This window comes from Brassica napus, chromosome A8 (assembly GCF_020379485.1).
Source record: "Brassica napus cultivar Da-Ae chromosome A8, Da-Ae, whole genome shotgun sequence".
NCBI lineage: Eukaryota > Viridiplantae > Streptophyta > Magnoliopsida > Brassicales > Brassicaceae > Brassica > Brassica napus.
In genome coordinates, this window is record NC_063441.1 from 14,258,076 (window position 1) to 14,271,246 (window position 13,171).

Consider the following 13,171-nt stretch of genomic DNA (forward strand, 5'->3'; position numbering starts at 1 on the left):
ATGTTTGGTATGCAACTTGCAAAATGGTTTCACAAATCCGAAAAAAAAGTTGAAGCAGTTGTACTTGATCATAATTGAATGTAGACAGTAGAAAAACAATGAAAGGATAATAAGATATAGGTGTCATTCACTGTTGCCTAGACATCAAAACAATACATAGTTGTCAGTGTCACTAATTTAATACCAGAAGCACCACACCACCAACTTGACAGTTCCTCATGCCACCTACTACTAGCAAAACGAATTTTCTAAATCATACTATGCTGGTTTTAACCCTTTTTGTTTGATTTATTCTGCAGTTTGATAACATATAAAATTGTGCTTCTAAAAGGTTTTCATTTTTTTCCAAAAAAATTGTAATTTTAGTAATAAAAACTATGGTGGACATATAGTAGATTGAGAGACTTCAAGCCGTAGAGATTGACAAGCAAACTGAATAACCGTAGGATAGTGGATCTTTGTATTCTCAACAACATTTATAACATCCATTTCGTTTGATTCTCTTTTGTGCTACTTTTCTCTATTCTGGAATCAGTAACTCTTTACAAAAAAACGACTGATATTAAAATAACGTTAGAATAGATAAGAGAAAAAGATGATAGAAATACAAGATGACGGTAACTTGTACAACTATTAGCTAAAAATGGTCTGGAGAATTGCATTCTGCAAAAATGATTGAACTTTTAATGTAGAAGAATGTTCCAAATGCATGAAAAGCTCTCGTGACCCAATGATGCAGCTACAATCCAATTTTGATAAATAGAAAATTTGTACTATTATCAAAATATTCACTTTGGTTCAGAAAAAAAATGTTTGTAACTTTCTGCAACTTTTTCCTTTTTTCTCTTCCAATTTAAGCTATAGCCTACCTATACATACGTAGATATTACGATCTAGTAAAATATTAAATTATCGTTGAAAAAGGCAACATCACGCCTCCATAAATTCTACCATCCGATTTTTTTCTTTAAACTAAACAAATTTTATTACACAAAACGTAAATGTTTTTCCTTACACATAAATATGTTTTTTTTTAGTTTCTTGTCATAACGCTTTCCTCTCTTTCCCCCCGTCCTTCCCTCGCGGGTCACTCCTCCGTTTATTTCTATTTTTCATTTCTCTCATCCGGTCAATTCTCTGGTCGTCGTTTCTAGACTTTGCCCCCTTTCTCTCTTCTTCACTCCACCGTCTTCCCTCGATTACCTCTGATCCAATTGAATCCTCCTCACCGCAAAGTTCCAACCTTTTCGAACCGAACAGATCTTATCTCTGGAGATTGATCCCCACTCACAAACCTGTAGTTTTTGGATTTCCCGATGGGTTGGAGATACAAAGCTGGTCTCTTTTTGATTGGTACCGTTGTCGTCATATGGGTCACCTCCGCTGAAGTTACTCAGGTACATAGACTCTCAAAGTTTGATTCTTTTGAGGATGTGGATGCTTGATCTGTTCCATTAGGCTTAGATCTCTGTTTTAATTGTATGATTCTTTGAATTTTTCATCAGGATATATTTACAGCATATAAGCAGCCATTTGCAGTCACGTACCTTGGAGCTTCTCTTATGATTGTTTACCTTCCTGTTGCGTTCCTCAAAGACTGGCTTTGTCGGTACCTAGATCGAAGACGCTCTTCCAGAGCCAATGATGTCTCCTCTGTTGAGGTTGGTTCTCCTCTGAGGCATAAAGTTATTGAGATGGGACTTCAAGGGACTATCACTAAGAAAGACAGCGAGGAAGACTTTTCTTCCCATGAGGAAGATGTGAGACCGTTGATTGGTAGAGGGAGAGAAGAAACACAGAGACATGGGAAAGAGATCATCACTACAAAGCAGATTGTGTTGTATGGTCTTTACCTGGCACCCATTTGGTTTGTCACAGAGGTTTGTCTTGTTTTTAGATTCTGTTTGTTTATATAAACCATTGGTGAATGATTTTTGTTTTGCTGCAGTATCTGTCTAATGCTGCTCTTGCGCGTACAAGCGTGGCAAGCACTACTGTATTGTCTTCAACCTCAGGACTGTTTACTCTTTTCATTGGCGCATTGTTGGGACAAGATACTTTGAACCTGTCGAAAGTAGTTGCTGTGTTTGTGAGTATGGCTGGTGTGGTTATGACAACGCTTGGGAAAACTTGGGCTGCTGATGACTCGCAACTAAACTCTTCGCTGTAAGTTTTTTCTATGTTACTCATCTTAACCTGTTTCACCATGCATAGTTTCTGACATTTATGTCTTTATAACTCTGAAAGATAAACCTGAACTGCTTTCTTAATTGATAGTTGACCTTTGTGTCATGTAGAAAATTCAATGTTTAATAAAGTAATCTTGATTTGTATATGTATGTGTTGGAACGGTCTCATTCTGATTAAATTGGTGATTACATAAAAGTTTGACAGTTTCATCAACCATATTCTTTTAACGTACAGTTGATATTTGTGTTTAGCAACGGGCAACGGTCCCTTGTTGGAGATCTCTTTGGGCTTCTCTCTGCTGTCTCCTATGGACTATTTACAGGTTAGATAATTATTTCTTTTTGAAAATTGATCCTCCTATGATTTGGAGAATTTGTGTGTTGTGGAGGATAAATATCCTTGTGGCCTGTTTTTGACATCACAGTGCTTCTAAAGAAGTTTGCTGGTGAAGAAGGAGAAGGTGTTGATGTGCAAAAGCTGTTTGGATACATAGGATTGTTCACACTTGTTGCTCTCTGGTGGCTTGGTACAACAATATATCTTCCATATTATTCATCCAATTACATAACATATGCTTTTTTATTCAACTGTTTGTGTTTTATTTTTTGGGGCTTTCAGTGTGGCCATTGACAGCATTAGGGATCGAACCAAAGTTTACCATACCACACTCTGCCAAACTTGATGAAGTTGTTTTGGCTAATGGTTTCGTTGGAAGTGTCCTCTCTGACTATTTTTGGTATGTTTCAATGACTTCTAGGTGTCAGCTTTTATCAGATAAACTTAACAAGTCCTTAGAATCCTCCTAGAAAGAGGTGTAGATGTTTAGAAAATGACTTGACTTTTTTCTCTCTGTAATTTAGGGCACTCTCTGTGGTGTGGACGACTCCGTTAGTAGCGACACTAGGCATGTCTCTCACGATTCCACTGGCGATGGTTGCTGACATGATGATTCATGGTCGTCATTATTCCGCCATTTACATCCTTGGCTCCACTCAGGTAACTTAAAATCTCGCATTTTATCACAAACATTAGAGAATGAAGACTTTCTTGCTGCTCAAGAATTTTTGTTTGGTTCTTTTACCAGGTCTTTGCTGGGTTTGTAATAGCTAATATCTCGGACTTGTTTTCGAAGAAGCTTGGTTTGTGACAGTTGGCGTCGAAGCTTTGTCAATGATAATTCTTTTTTGTGGGTAGAAATTGTATCATGGATTCATCATGGTTTGAATGATAGGGGTTTTACCCTGTTTTTAATTGAATGAAAGAAAAGAATGTGATTACCATTACCTATCGAGTTTTTATATCCAGTAGATAATGTTGGCACCATTGATTGCTGCAGCAGCTTAAGACAAGGTGTGAATACTTAGTCTCTCTCACAAAAATTAAAACGTTTCTCATGGTTAACTGAAGATTGCTTAGGCTTAGCGATATTAGGAAGCAAACCATTTTGTATTAGTTCCAGCTTGCTAACCGCTGTAAATCCTTTCATGCCGCAGACAAGTTTGTTCCATGGCTTGACTTGATCAATGCGTAGCTGGTCATTGTTTATCGTTAAAAACGTATGCTCTCATCAAATCGTCAAAATACAGAACAAAACAAAAACTTTACGTTCAATACGACATCGTTTGATTATTACAACAAATACTCTGTATGTTTTTTTTTCAATTAATTTTCTGGAAACTTTTTTATTTGTGGAGTATGATTCACTCCACCTTCCTACAGAGAGTACCATGCCGTGTCGTGTCGTTTTACTTGCCTTCAAAGACTTCAAAACCAACCACTGTTCAACTTCGACAGAAGATATGGAGATTTTCATCACCAGTACACTTGAGAGCTCAAAGAAGAAGGGAACAAGCTACTCCAGAAACGCGACAACAACGAAGGAGCGATGTTTCGTTACGACAAAGCCTTAAAAGCTTTTGCCTAAGGACCGTATCGATGATGTAGCTTATCTGAGAACCAGCATGGCTTCTTGTTATATGCGAATGGGATTAGGTGAGTACCCGAACGCTATTAGAGAATGTAATTTGGCTCTTGAGGCTACTGAAACGTTCTCGGTTTTGGCTTTGAACAAGTTAGATTACTCGTTTAGGGATGCTAGGATTGTACTGAATATGGAGCCGGAGAACGTGTCTTGGATAGGGGGGTGTCGCTGTGTTAAATGATGAATTATGTAAGTTTAGAGGGTTTTTGGAAGAGCATAAAAAGTTTGTGGAGATTTAGTATAATAATAGTTGAGGGGATCTCTTCTTTAATCAACCACTAGGATAAGACCTGCGCCTTGCGCAGGGTGAGTTTATTTGTATATACTATCGATAGTTTCTTTTATACATTTGATCATTTTATTTATATATATAAAATATTTATTGTTGTTATTATATAATTTCTTTCCAATGAATCGGATCAATTTTTATTAAAAATAATAGAACAAAAGTATAATTAATACATCATGAGTTGATCGGATTGGACATTAAACAAATTATGACTTAAAACCTTATTTTTTTCATCGAACACATTCTTGAAAAAAGTGAACAGTATTGTTTTCACAGTTGAATTATTTTGACTTTTATCTTCTATATGGTTTTGAAAACTTTCAAATCAACCATCGAATTGATACATGTCATTTTAATGTTTTTAGTCGTATACTTACGGAAAACTTACATTAATTTAAAATCGTTTAAAAAAATCAAAATATAACATATAAGAAAAAATCTAACATAAAAGAAAAATATAACATATAAGGTGTCCTCATTTTTGTATTTTAAATTCGTTTAAAAAAAATATAACATATAAGGTTTCCTCATTTTTATAATTTAAAGTCATTTTAAGAAATTCAAAATATAACATATAAGAAAAAATCTAATTTTTTTATTATATGGTTAATGTGATTGTTTATTTTTTTAATAATATAAAATTAAACAAAATGAAGAAGGATGCAAAAATTGTTATCAAATCTTTATTATTCATAATCATTAATTGCCATATATATGTAAATAATATTAGGTAATTTAGTAGCATTTATTTAGGGAAAGAATACACACATCTTATATTTTAGGTTAATATAATGTTCTCTAGTGGACATTAAACAAATTATGACATAAAAACCTTATTTTTCCCCTCGAACACAATCTTGAAAAAGTGAACAGTATTGTTTTCATATTTGAATTATTTTGACTTTTATCTTACATATGGTTTTGAAAACTTTCAAATCAACCAGCAAACTGATACATGTCATTTCAATGTTTTTAGTGGTATACTTAAGAAAAACTTACTTTTTTGTAATTTAAAGTCGTTTTAAAAAATTCAAAATATAACATATAAGAAAAATATAACATATAAGGTGTCCTCATTTTTGTATTTTAAAGTCGTTTTAAAGAAATATATAACATATAAGGTTTCTTCATTTTTGTAATTTAAAATCATTTAAAAAAATTCAAAATATAACATATAAGAAAACATCTAATTTTTTAATTATATGGTTAATGTGATTGTTTATTTTTTTAAAAAATATAAAATTAAACAAAAATGAAGAAGAATGCAAAAATTGTTATCAAATCTTTATTATTCAAAATCATCAATTGTCATATATATGTAAATCATATTAGGTAATTCGGTAACTTTTATTTAAGGAAAGAATACACACTTCTTATATTTTAGGTTAATATAATGTTCTCTACTGAACATTAAACAAATTATGACATAAAAACCTTATTTTTTTCATCGAACACATTTTTGAAAAAAGTTAACAGTATTGTTTCCACAGTTAAATTATTTTGAATTTTATCTTGCATATGGTTTTGAAAGCTTTCAAATCAACCATCGAATTGATACATGTCATTTTAATGTTTTTAGTCGTTTATTTAAGGTAAACTTACATTTTTGTAATTTAAAGTCTTTTTAAAAAAATTCAAAATATAACATATAAGAAAATTCTAACATATAAGAAAAATATAACATATAAGGTGTCCTCATTTTTGTATTTTAAAGTCATTTAAAATATATATATATAACATATAAGGTTTCCTCATTTTTGTAATTTAAAGTCATTTTAAAAAATTAAAAATATAACATATAAGAAAAAATTTAATTTTTTTATTATATGGTTAATGTGATTGTTTAAATTTTTTTAATAATATAACTTTAAACAAAAATGAAGAATGATGCAAAAATTGTTATCAAATCTTCATTATTCATAATAATTAATTGCCATTATTCATAATAATTAATTGCCATATATATGTAAATCATATTAGGTAATTTCGTAGCTTTTATTTAAGGAAAGAATACACACTTCCTATATTTTATGTTAATATAATGTTCTCTAGTGTTATATAATTATAAAATAATGTGACACCATTAGATTAAACTATACTTTATATTAGATGCTCTAGAATTCTTTGAAATAGAATTTAGAAGGCATTTAGAGTGCCACCTAGGATTTGGGGTTTTTTTTAATTAATACAAAATTAAGGTTCTAATTTTTCAAATGCTTCTCAATTAATATATAGGAGATGACTAACTGAACCCTCATTCTTTTCTTCTTTTTTGGTCAACTGCAATTAATATTTTTTAAACTATACTTTCTTAGAGAATTTCCAAAGGACACTCTATAACTTCAAATAAAAAGTTTTTTGTTTTCCAAAAAGAAACTTCAAATTTGAAGTTTTGTAGAGTGAAACTCTATATTTGAAGTTTCACTACTCAAAACTATTTCATATTTTATTTGCATTTCGGTCCCTACAATCACACACCACTTTTATGATTCATAAATATTTTTTCGTTTATTGTTTTAATCCTTCAAATTTGAAGTTTCTTGTTTCTCTTTTACTTTCTTGTTCCGATCTAATGTATTTACAAGTATCAATATCACCCGATTTCAATAATTTTTAGCTTGTAATCTACCAAGTAAAAATGAGGAGAGCCATTTTTACTTCGATATGCACTAATAGATCATATATGCATTACGAAAATCATTTTATAGAATAATATGGTATTTTGTTTGAAGTTCAATATTAATTAAGTTATTTTTATTTGAATTTTTATATTTTAATAGAATATTTTATTAATTAATATTGTTGTAATATGTTTATATATCTGCTAGTTATTTACAATATAAGGACCATATTATAAAATACAAATAGTTTTGAAATTGAGTTTGAAGTTTTGCTTTTGTAGAAGAACATCTTTAAACTTCAAATATAGAGTTTTAGAAACTTCAAAATATAGTTTCTTTTTAGAGATGTTCTTAGTTGTTTCTCTTCATATTTTTGTCAAACATGTTTTTAGCATTTATTTTTTAATTAAAACGTATATAGTTTCTGATTTATTATTTTTAGTATACCTGTCATAAAACATTTAATATGAGGGAAAATGGATAAGTATAATTAGTAGACTACTAATTACAATAATTATTTTTCGTATCTCTCGACAATAATAACTTGGATCGAGACAAATTAGGTGATTACACGTTGGCATATGTTTTCTTTATACCCGTGGACACGCCGACAAACCACCAATAACACTATACTACTTACCTCACAAGTTTAAATTTTGAAAATTTTAAATTAGTAGAATAATGATGGCTCGTGAGCTGGATAGATCTCTCTCTTCCCTTGGGTTAGTTGAGCGGAAACTAGGGCTTTAATTTCAAATTAAATAACATATTGTTGTTAACGAAATAAAAAGGAGATGTTTGAAACATAAAAAGTCAACTAGTTGTTCTACTTTGTCCTGTTAGTAACAATTTCCAACAAAAAGCTTTTTTAACTACAACGAATCGATACAATAGTGAGAGAAACAAAAAGTTAAAGAACCTAATTTCCACCACCTTCTCAATAAAAACCAAGAAGTAATGAGTGTTTTACACTCAAAAAGGAAGGAAACAGAACACAAAGAATGATGTGAGGAGACATTACACCTCTTATTACATTCACTTTTGTTTGTGCAAAGTCTATGGCTCCCTTCTTGATTGTGATAAGATTGAGATCTAAAAAATCTTCAGATAGGCAGCCACTTAGCTAGTTCCATGCAATATCTCGTCCTCGGATGGTGCCATGTTCAAATCAGGGAGGAAGAAGCTAGCAGTTTTGTTGCTCTCTACTCTGCAGCATTTTGATTCGCGTTGTGAATTATGAATCATATTAACCGGAGTCTCGTTCTTGATACGGCCTGAGTTTAAGTCAAGCTGAAACAAGAAAAACAAAAGAATAGATTTTGATTCAGACAAAGACCAGCAGCAAATAGAGACTCTGAAAAATGAGAAGACAATAAAAATAGTACGGGAAAATCAAAAAGCTCACCTTAATCCTTTTCAACCTTTGGTTCCTTACGTTTTGTTCGTCTAACGTTGCTCGGAGACTCGCAATCTCCTGTGGAAGCGACCATATTAGTTAGAATACGATTGGAGATAAAGTGAGATAACAATTATAATAAAACTCTCTTTTTTACCTTTTGAAGGTCGAGTCTTTCCTTCAACTTCAAGTTCTCTTCGTATTTAAGCTCCGAAAATGACTTTAACTAAACAAACAAAGTCTCAGCTCAGTTTAAAAAAAATTGATTTCATCTAGGATTTTCGTGGAAGAGTTTTGTATATTAGTACCTTCTTTCTCTTCAGTCTCTTGGAAAAGGAACTTGTGATTACGTTTGTTGGAAAAGCCTGAAAAATAAATTGAAAAAAAAAAAGCATTTCATCAGCTCCAAATCCAACAAAGTAAGTAAAGTTAAAGTCTATTGCTGCCTCAGTAATTTAAGATGCCAAATGCTGCCTCAGTAATTTAAGATGCCAAATCCGGGAATTTGAATACAAATTAAATGCTGAAGAGTAAACGACAACTGTTATAGATCCTTTACCGTATGATAATCAAACCAGATCTTAATTTTAAGATACCAGTAGTAAAGTTTCTTTTACCACAAAATATTTTTTTATAAGTCAGAAAGAGAAAAAAAACTATTCTTTTAGAAACAAAAATACAAATGCGAATGCCACATCATGAAAATCCCGTGTCATCAACTCTTAAAGATCACGTGATCCCACTCTCTCCGACAAGATTTTACTCGCCTCACCCACCTTTCACCCAAAACGACACCGTTTCGGTGCCTCAAAACGTACAGTGAACGCGCACGTTTTGACCAATTAGCTGTACTACTACCACCACCACCCCACCCCCCATAATCTAAAGAAGCTTTAATATTATTCCTCTTGAGACAAATCAAATTTTGACAAACTACGAGACGCTCACTGAGAAAGTAAGGTTAACCGAGAAGATTAACCGGTTAACCTCCAGGTTTTGTGAAAGAATATTAGCAGTTTTTAAAATTATTACGAAAAAAACATCGAAAAAGAAAGTAAGAAATATGGAAAATAAAGTTAAAACAGGCTTTGACTTTTGGAAATGGAAGCTTTCGTACAAAACCTAAAAGAAACAGAAAAAAGAAAGCTCCGCCGTAACCCCCGGGAAAACACGTCGAGTGACGAAATTTTCCGGTGTGATTCAGTTGTGATTTTGAGATAACAGTCCTGATGAAAGGACTCGTAACTCAAGATCGGTGAAAAATAAAGAGATATGTGTAGTGAAGGAGATGTTCAGAGGAGGAGAAGGAGAGGGATAAGTTAAAGAGAAGGTACCTTAGATCCGGATACTGTTGACGTGGAGCAGCTAGCTTGACGACTAATATACTCCAATCCATCGGCGGCTACGGCGGAGGGAGGAGATGCAGAGGCTCCGCCGCCACTTCCAGATCCGTCGCTCCATGAGAGAGGAGTCTTCGGACTGCCTCTTGCGGAATCTACATCCTTCTTCAACGTAACCAAAACGCCGCCGCCACCACCGCCGCCAAATCTTGAAGGTCGTGACCTCCGTCGACGGATTCCCCACTGCAACGGAGGCAGATTCGTCGAGGGATTCTCTGAAACCGTCGTCCCCGCATGCTTCAGCCTTATGAGAAGCTCTACAACCATCTGGTCGTCAGTCATCGCCGCCGCCACCCACTGATCCTTTGCCGCCCTCTTAGTCGATGCCGTTGTAACCTTCTTCATGATCGACGTTACGGTAATCAAAGGGTATCAGATACAAAAGAGAAAGCGAAGAGAGAAGAGAGAGAGAGAGAGAGAGAGAGAGAGAGAGAGAGAGAGAGAGAGAGAGAGAGAGAGAGAGAGAGAGAGAGAGAGAGAGAGAGAGGGAAGTTGAAATATCGATAAGGAGAAAAAGATTGATGGATGTTGTTATTATATACGAGGGCTCGCTTACATTATTCCCTTGTATTTTTCTTTCCTTGTATTTTCCCTCGAAAGATAAATTGATTTCTTTTTCCTTTAATGTCGTTGTGAAAATGCAAGACCGGGTCCACTGATTTGCGGATTTGTATTCATTTTTTTAAGAAAATGTATAAATAAATAAAATTATGGGACCCAAAAACTGAGTTGTATGGGAAGAAAGTGCATGTAAAACAATACTAGATTTTGATCCGCGCTAAAGCGCGAAATAATTTTTTGGTAAAAACTTTATATAATTGCATTTTTTCTTTATTCAAAATAGGTTTGAGCATAAAATCCGTAAACCAAAGTATGTACCGAACTTAAACCAAAGAACCTGATCCATATCCAGTACGAAATGTAAAAAATCCCAGAATAGGTTTTGTAGGGTGGTACGTCATATATCCGAACCTGAAGTGTTATTAGCCGAACCCGAACAGGCAATCTCAGAAAACCAAAAAATATATGAAATCCAAATTAATCACAAATATAAATATGTGAAACATAAATATGTACTTCAAATATTCAGTTTTATATTTATAGTGAAATTATATTAAAAAGTAAGTATTTAAATTTTCAAAAAGCACTTTAAATATACAATTCTATTTAAATAAGTTTATTTCTTATGTTTTGCTTAAAAAAATTGGATTTAACTTCGGATATATCCGAACCGAACCCATATAACCAAAATCAAAACAATATATGGTTACTTTATGGATTTTATGATGTGGTATAAATTAGAAGCAAAACCAGTTTTTTATATCTAAACTTGATCCGTACTTATAAATTTACCAGAATGAGACATAGGATGTAATATAAATTTAAACCGAAATTTCAAATTCCCAACCCGTACCCAACGGGTACATGAACGCCCGAGCCTAACATAAAGTATGTTTTATGTTTTGTTCAATTAGTTTTATATTTGATAAATATTTTTGAACAACCCGTAAAACTATACTCATAAAAAATATCAATAATAACATGTTCCACCAATATCAATAATATCAATAAAAAATACTCATTAAACATTAATAACTATTATTATTTATTTTATCATATATATATATATATATATATATATATATATCTAATTTTGATAATCTATCTATAAGAATCTGGTTCTTGCATTTGAATTAAAGTACAATTGTATATATGATTCTTTTTATATTAATAAAAAAATATAATTGATTATTTACTTAAAAGTAGTGTTAATATAAATTAAATTTGTTAAAAACAATAGATTAGTTATTTCGTTCCTTAATTTTAGGTTAGGGTATACATATATTAAACAATAATTAAATTAGGTATAAGTAAAAATAATAGTAAAGCTAGTTAAATGTAATTGTCCAACTTCGATTATTTGTAAGTAGGTAAAAAATAGAACTCTAAATTAATAAATTAGATTCTAAAATAAATAGAACTTATATTTATATTTAGTGTGAGTATTTTTTTGATTATGTGAATAATTTTCTTAGAACTTTCATTATCGACACTTTTATATCTTGAAAAAAGTGAAAGTATCTTACTAACATAGTATAGATAAATAATTTGTAAAGATGTTTTGTGATGTTATATTCCTTTACATGATATAAATACAGTTTAGTGTATATAAGTATTTTAAACATATTAATCACTTTCCGTAAATATAAGATCATTAGTATGTATAGTATATCAATAAAGTTTAGAAAATAGCTCTGGATCTTGCATATTCCTAAATACACCACTGCAGTTTTGTGAATATAAATATCTTTTATACATATATTAATTATAGTTACTATATTTAATTAATATACTAATAAACTTCAGCAGATATAGGGTAGTTACTAACAAATATATTGGAAATAAAAATAGGTCCAAAAGTTAAAGGATGTTACATTTATCTCTAATGAGATGTGAATAAGTCCAAAAGTTAATGACAACATTTTTAAGTAGATAAAAATTAGGACTCTGTTTTAATAGATTAGACTAGATTTTGACCCGCGCTTTCAAAGCGCGGGATTATTTTCGAAACATTTCAAATATATATCAAATAAATTTGTATTTTAATTGTATCTACACTTAGATATTACAAATGAAACATTATATTCAATGTTTTGAAACCCGACCCGCAGTTAAATTGCCAAATTCGATGGTTCATATATAATCCATTTTAGTTTTCAAAAAAAAAACTGTTATTTAAAAATTCTATAAAACCCGTAACAACCGCTAAAACCCAAGATCTGGTTATCGGTTGAACTGATAGATGACCCAATATGTAATCCGGTTTGATTTAATATTATATTTAGAGTATTGTAATATATATTCATGAACGTTCAGATGAATAGAGAATATATTATGAAATTGATATTCCAAGTTTAATACAATTTTAGTCCAACTAAAATTTCATCTTGTTAATGGATTAATATTTGAGTGGATGCATACTAAAAATAAAATAGATTTGAGCATCAATAATGTGTATACGTCTATTACAAATTAATGATTTACGTTTGCCAAAAAATACAATTGTTTATTTACTTAGTTTACTTTTGTTATTCACATATTATTAGATACTTTTTGATGTTTTGTCTATGGCTTATTTTAAATTTAAAAGTTAATTTCATTATTCGCATTAGAAATGTAAATATTTATTATTTTAATTTTGATATATTTTTATTATATTTAGTTCTTAATTTTATAATTTATATATATAATTATATTTTTTAACAATTAAAATATTGACTCTTACTCTCTGGC

General features: G+C 31.2%; 2 protein-coding genes across 2 annotated transcripts; one reads left to right on the top strand and one right to left on the bottom strand.

Moving 5' to 3' along the window:
* Window positions 1-1,040: 1,040 nt before the first annotated feature.
* On the top strand, window positions 1,041-3,473 carry LOC106382097 (uncharacterized vacuolar membrane protein YML018C). The gene is made up of 8 exons (XM_048738901.1): window positions 1,041-1,397; window positions 1,506-1,880; window positions 1,949-2,166; window positions 2,442-2,512; window positions 2,615-2,716; window positions 2,809-2,926; window positions 3,051-3,186; window positions 3,275-3,473. Exons 1-8 carry the CDS (start codon window positions 1,317-1,319, stop codon window positions 3,335-3,337), a joined length of 1,164 nt encoding a protein of 387 aa, XP_048594858.1. The 5' UTR covers window positions 1,041-1,316; the 3' UTR covers window positions 3,338-3,473.
* A 4,457-nt stretch (window positions 3,474-7,930) lies between these two features.
* On the bottom strand, window positions 7,931-10,382 carry LOC106389473. Its single transcript, XM_022689990.2, has 5 exons — window positions 9,812-10,382; window positions 8,786-8,842; window positions 8,635-8,703; window positions 8,487-8,555; window positions 7,931-8,371 (listed from the first exon to the last, which is right to left on the bottom strand). Exons 1-5 carry the CDS (start codon window positions 10,220-10,222, stop codon window positions 8,201-8,203), a joined length of 777 nt encoding a protein of 258 aa, XP_022545711.2. The 5' UTR covers window positions 10,223-10,382; the 3' UTR covers window positions 7,931-8,200.
* Between the last annotated feature and the right edge of the window lie 2,789 nt (window positions 10,383-13,171).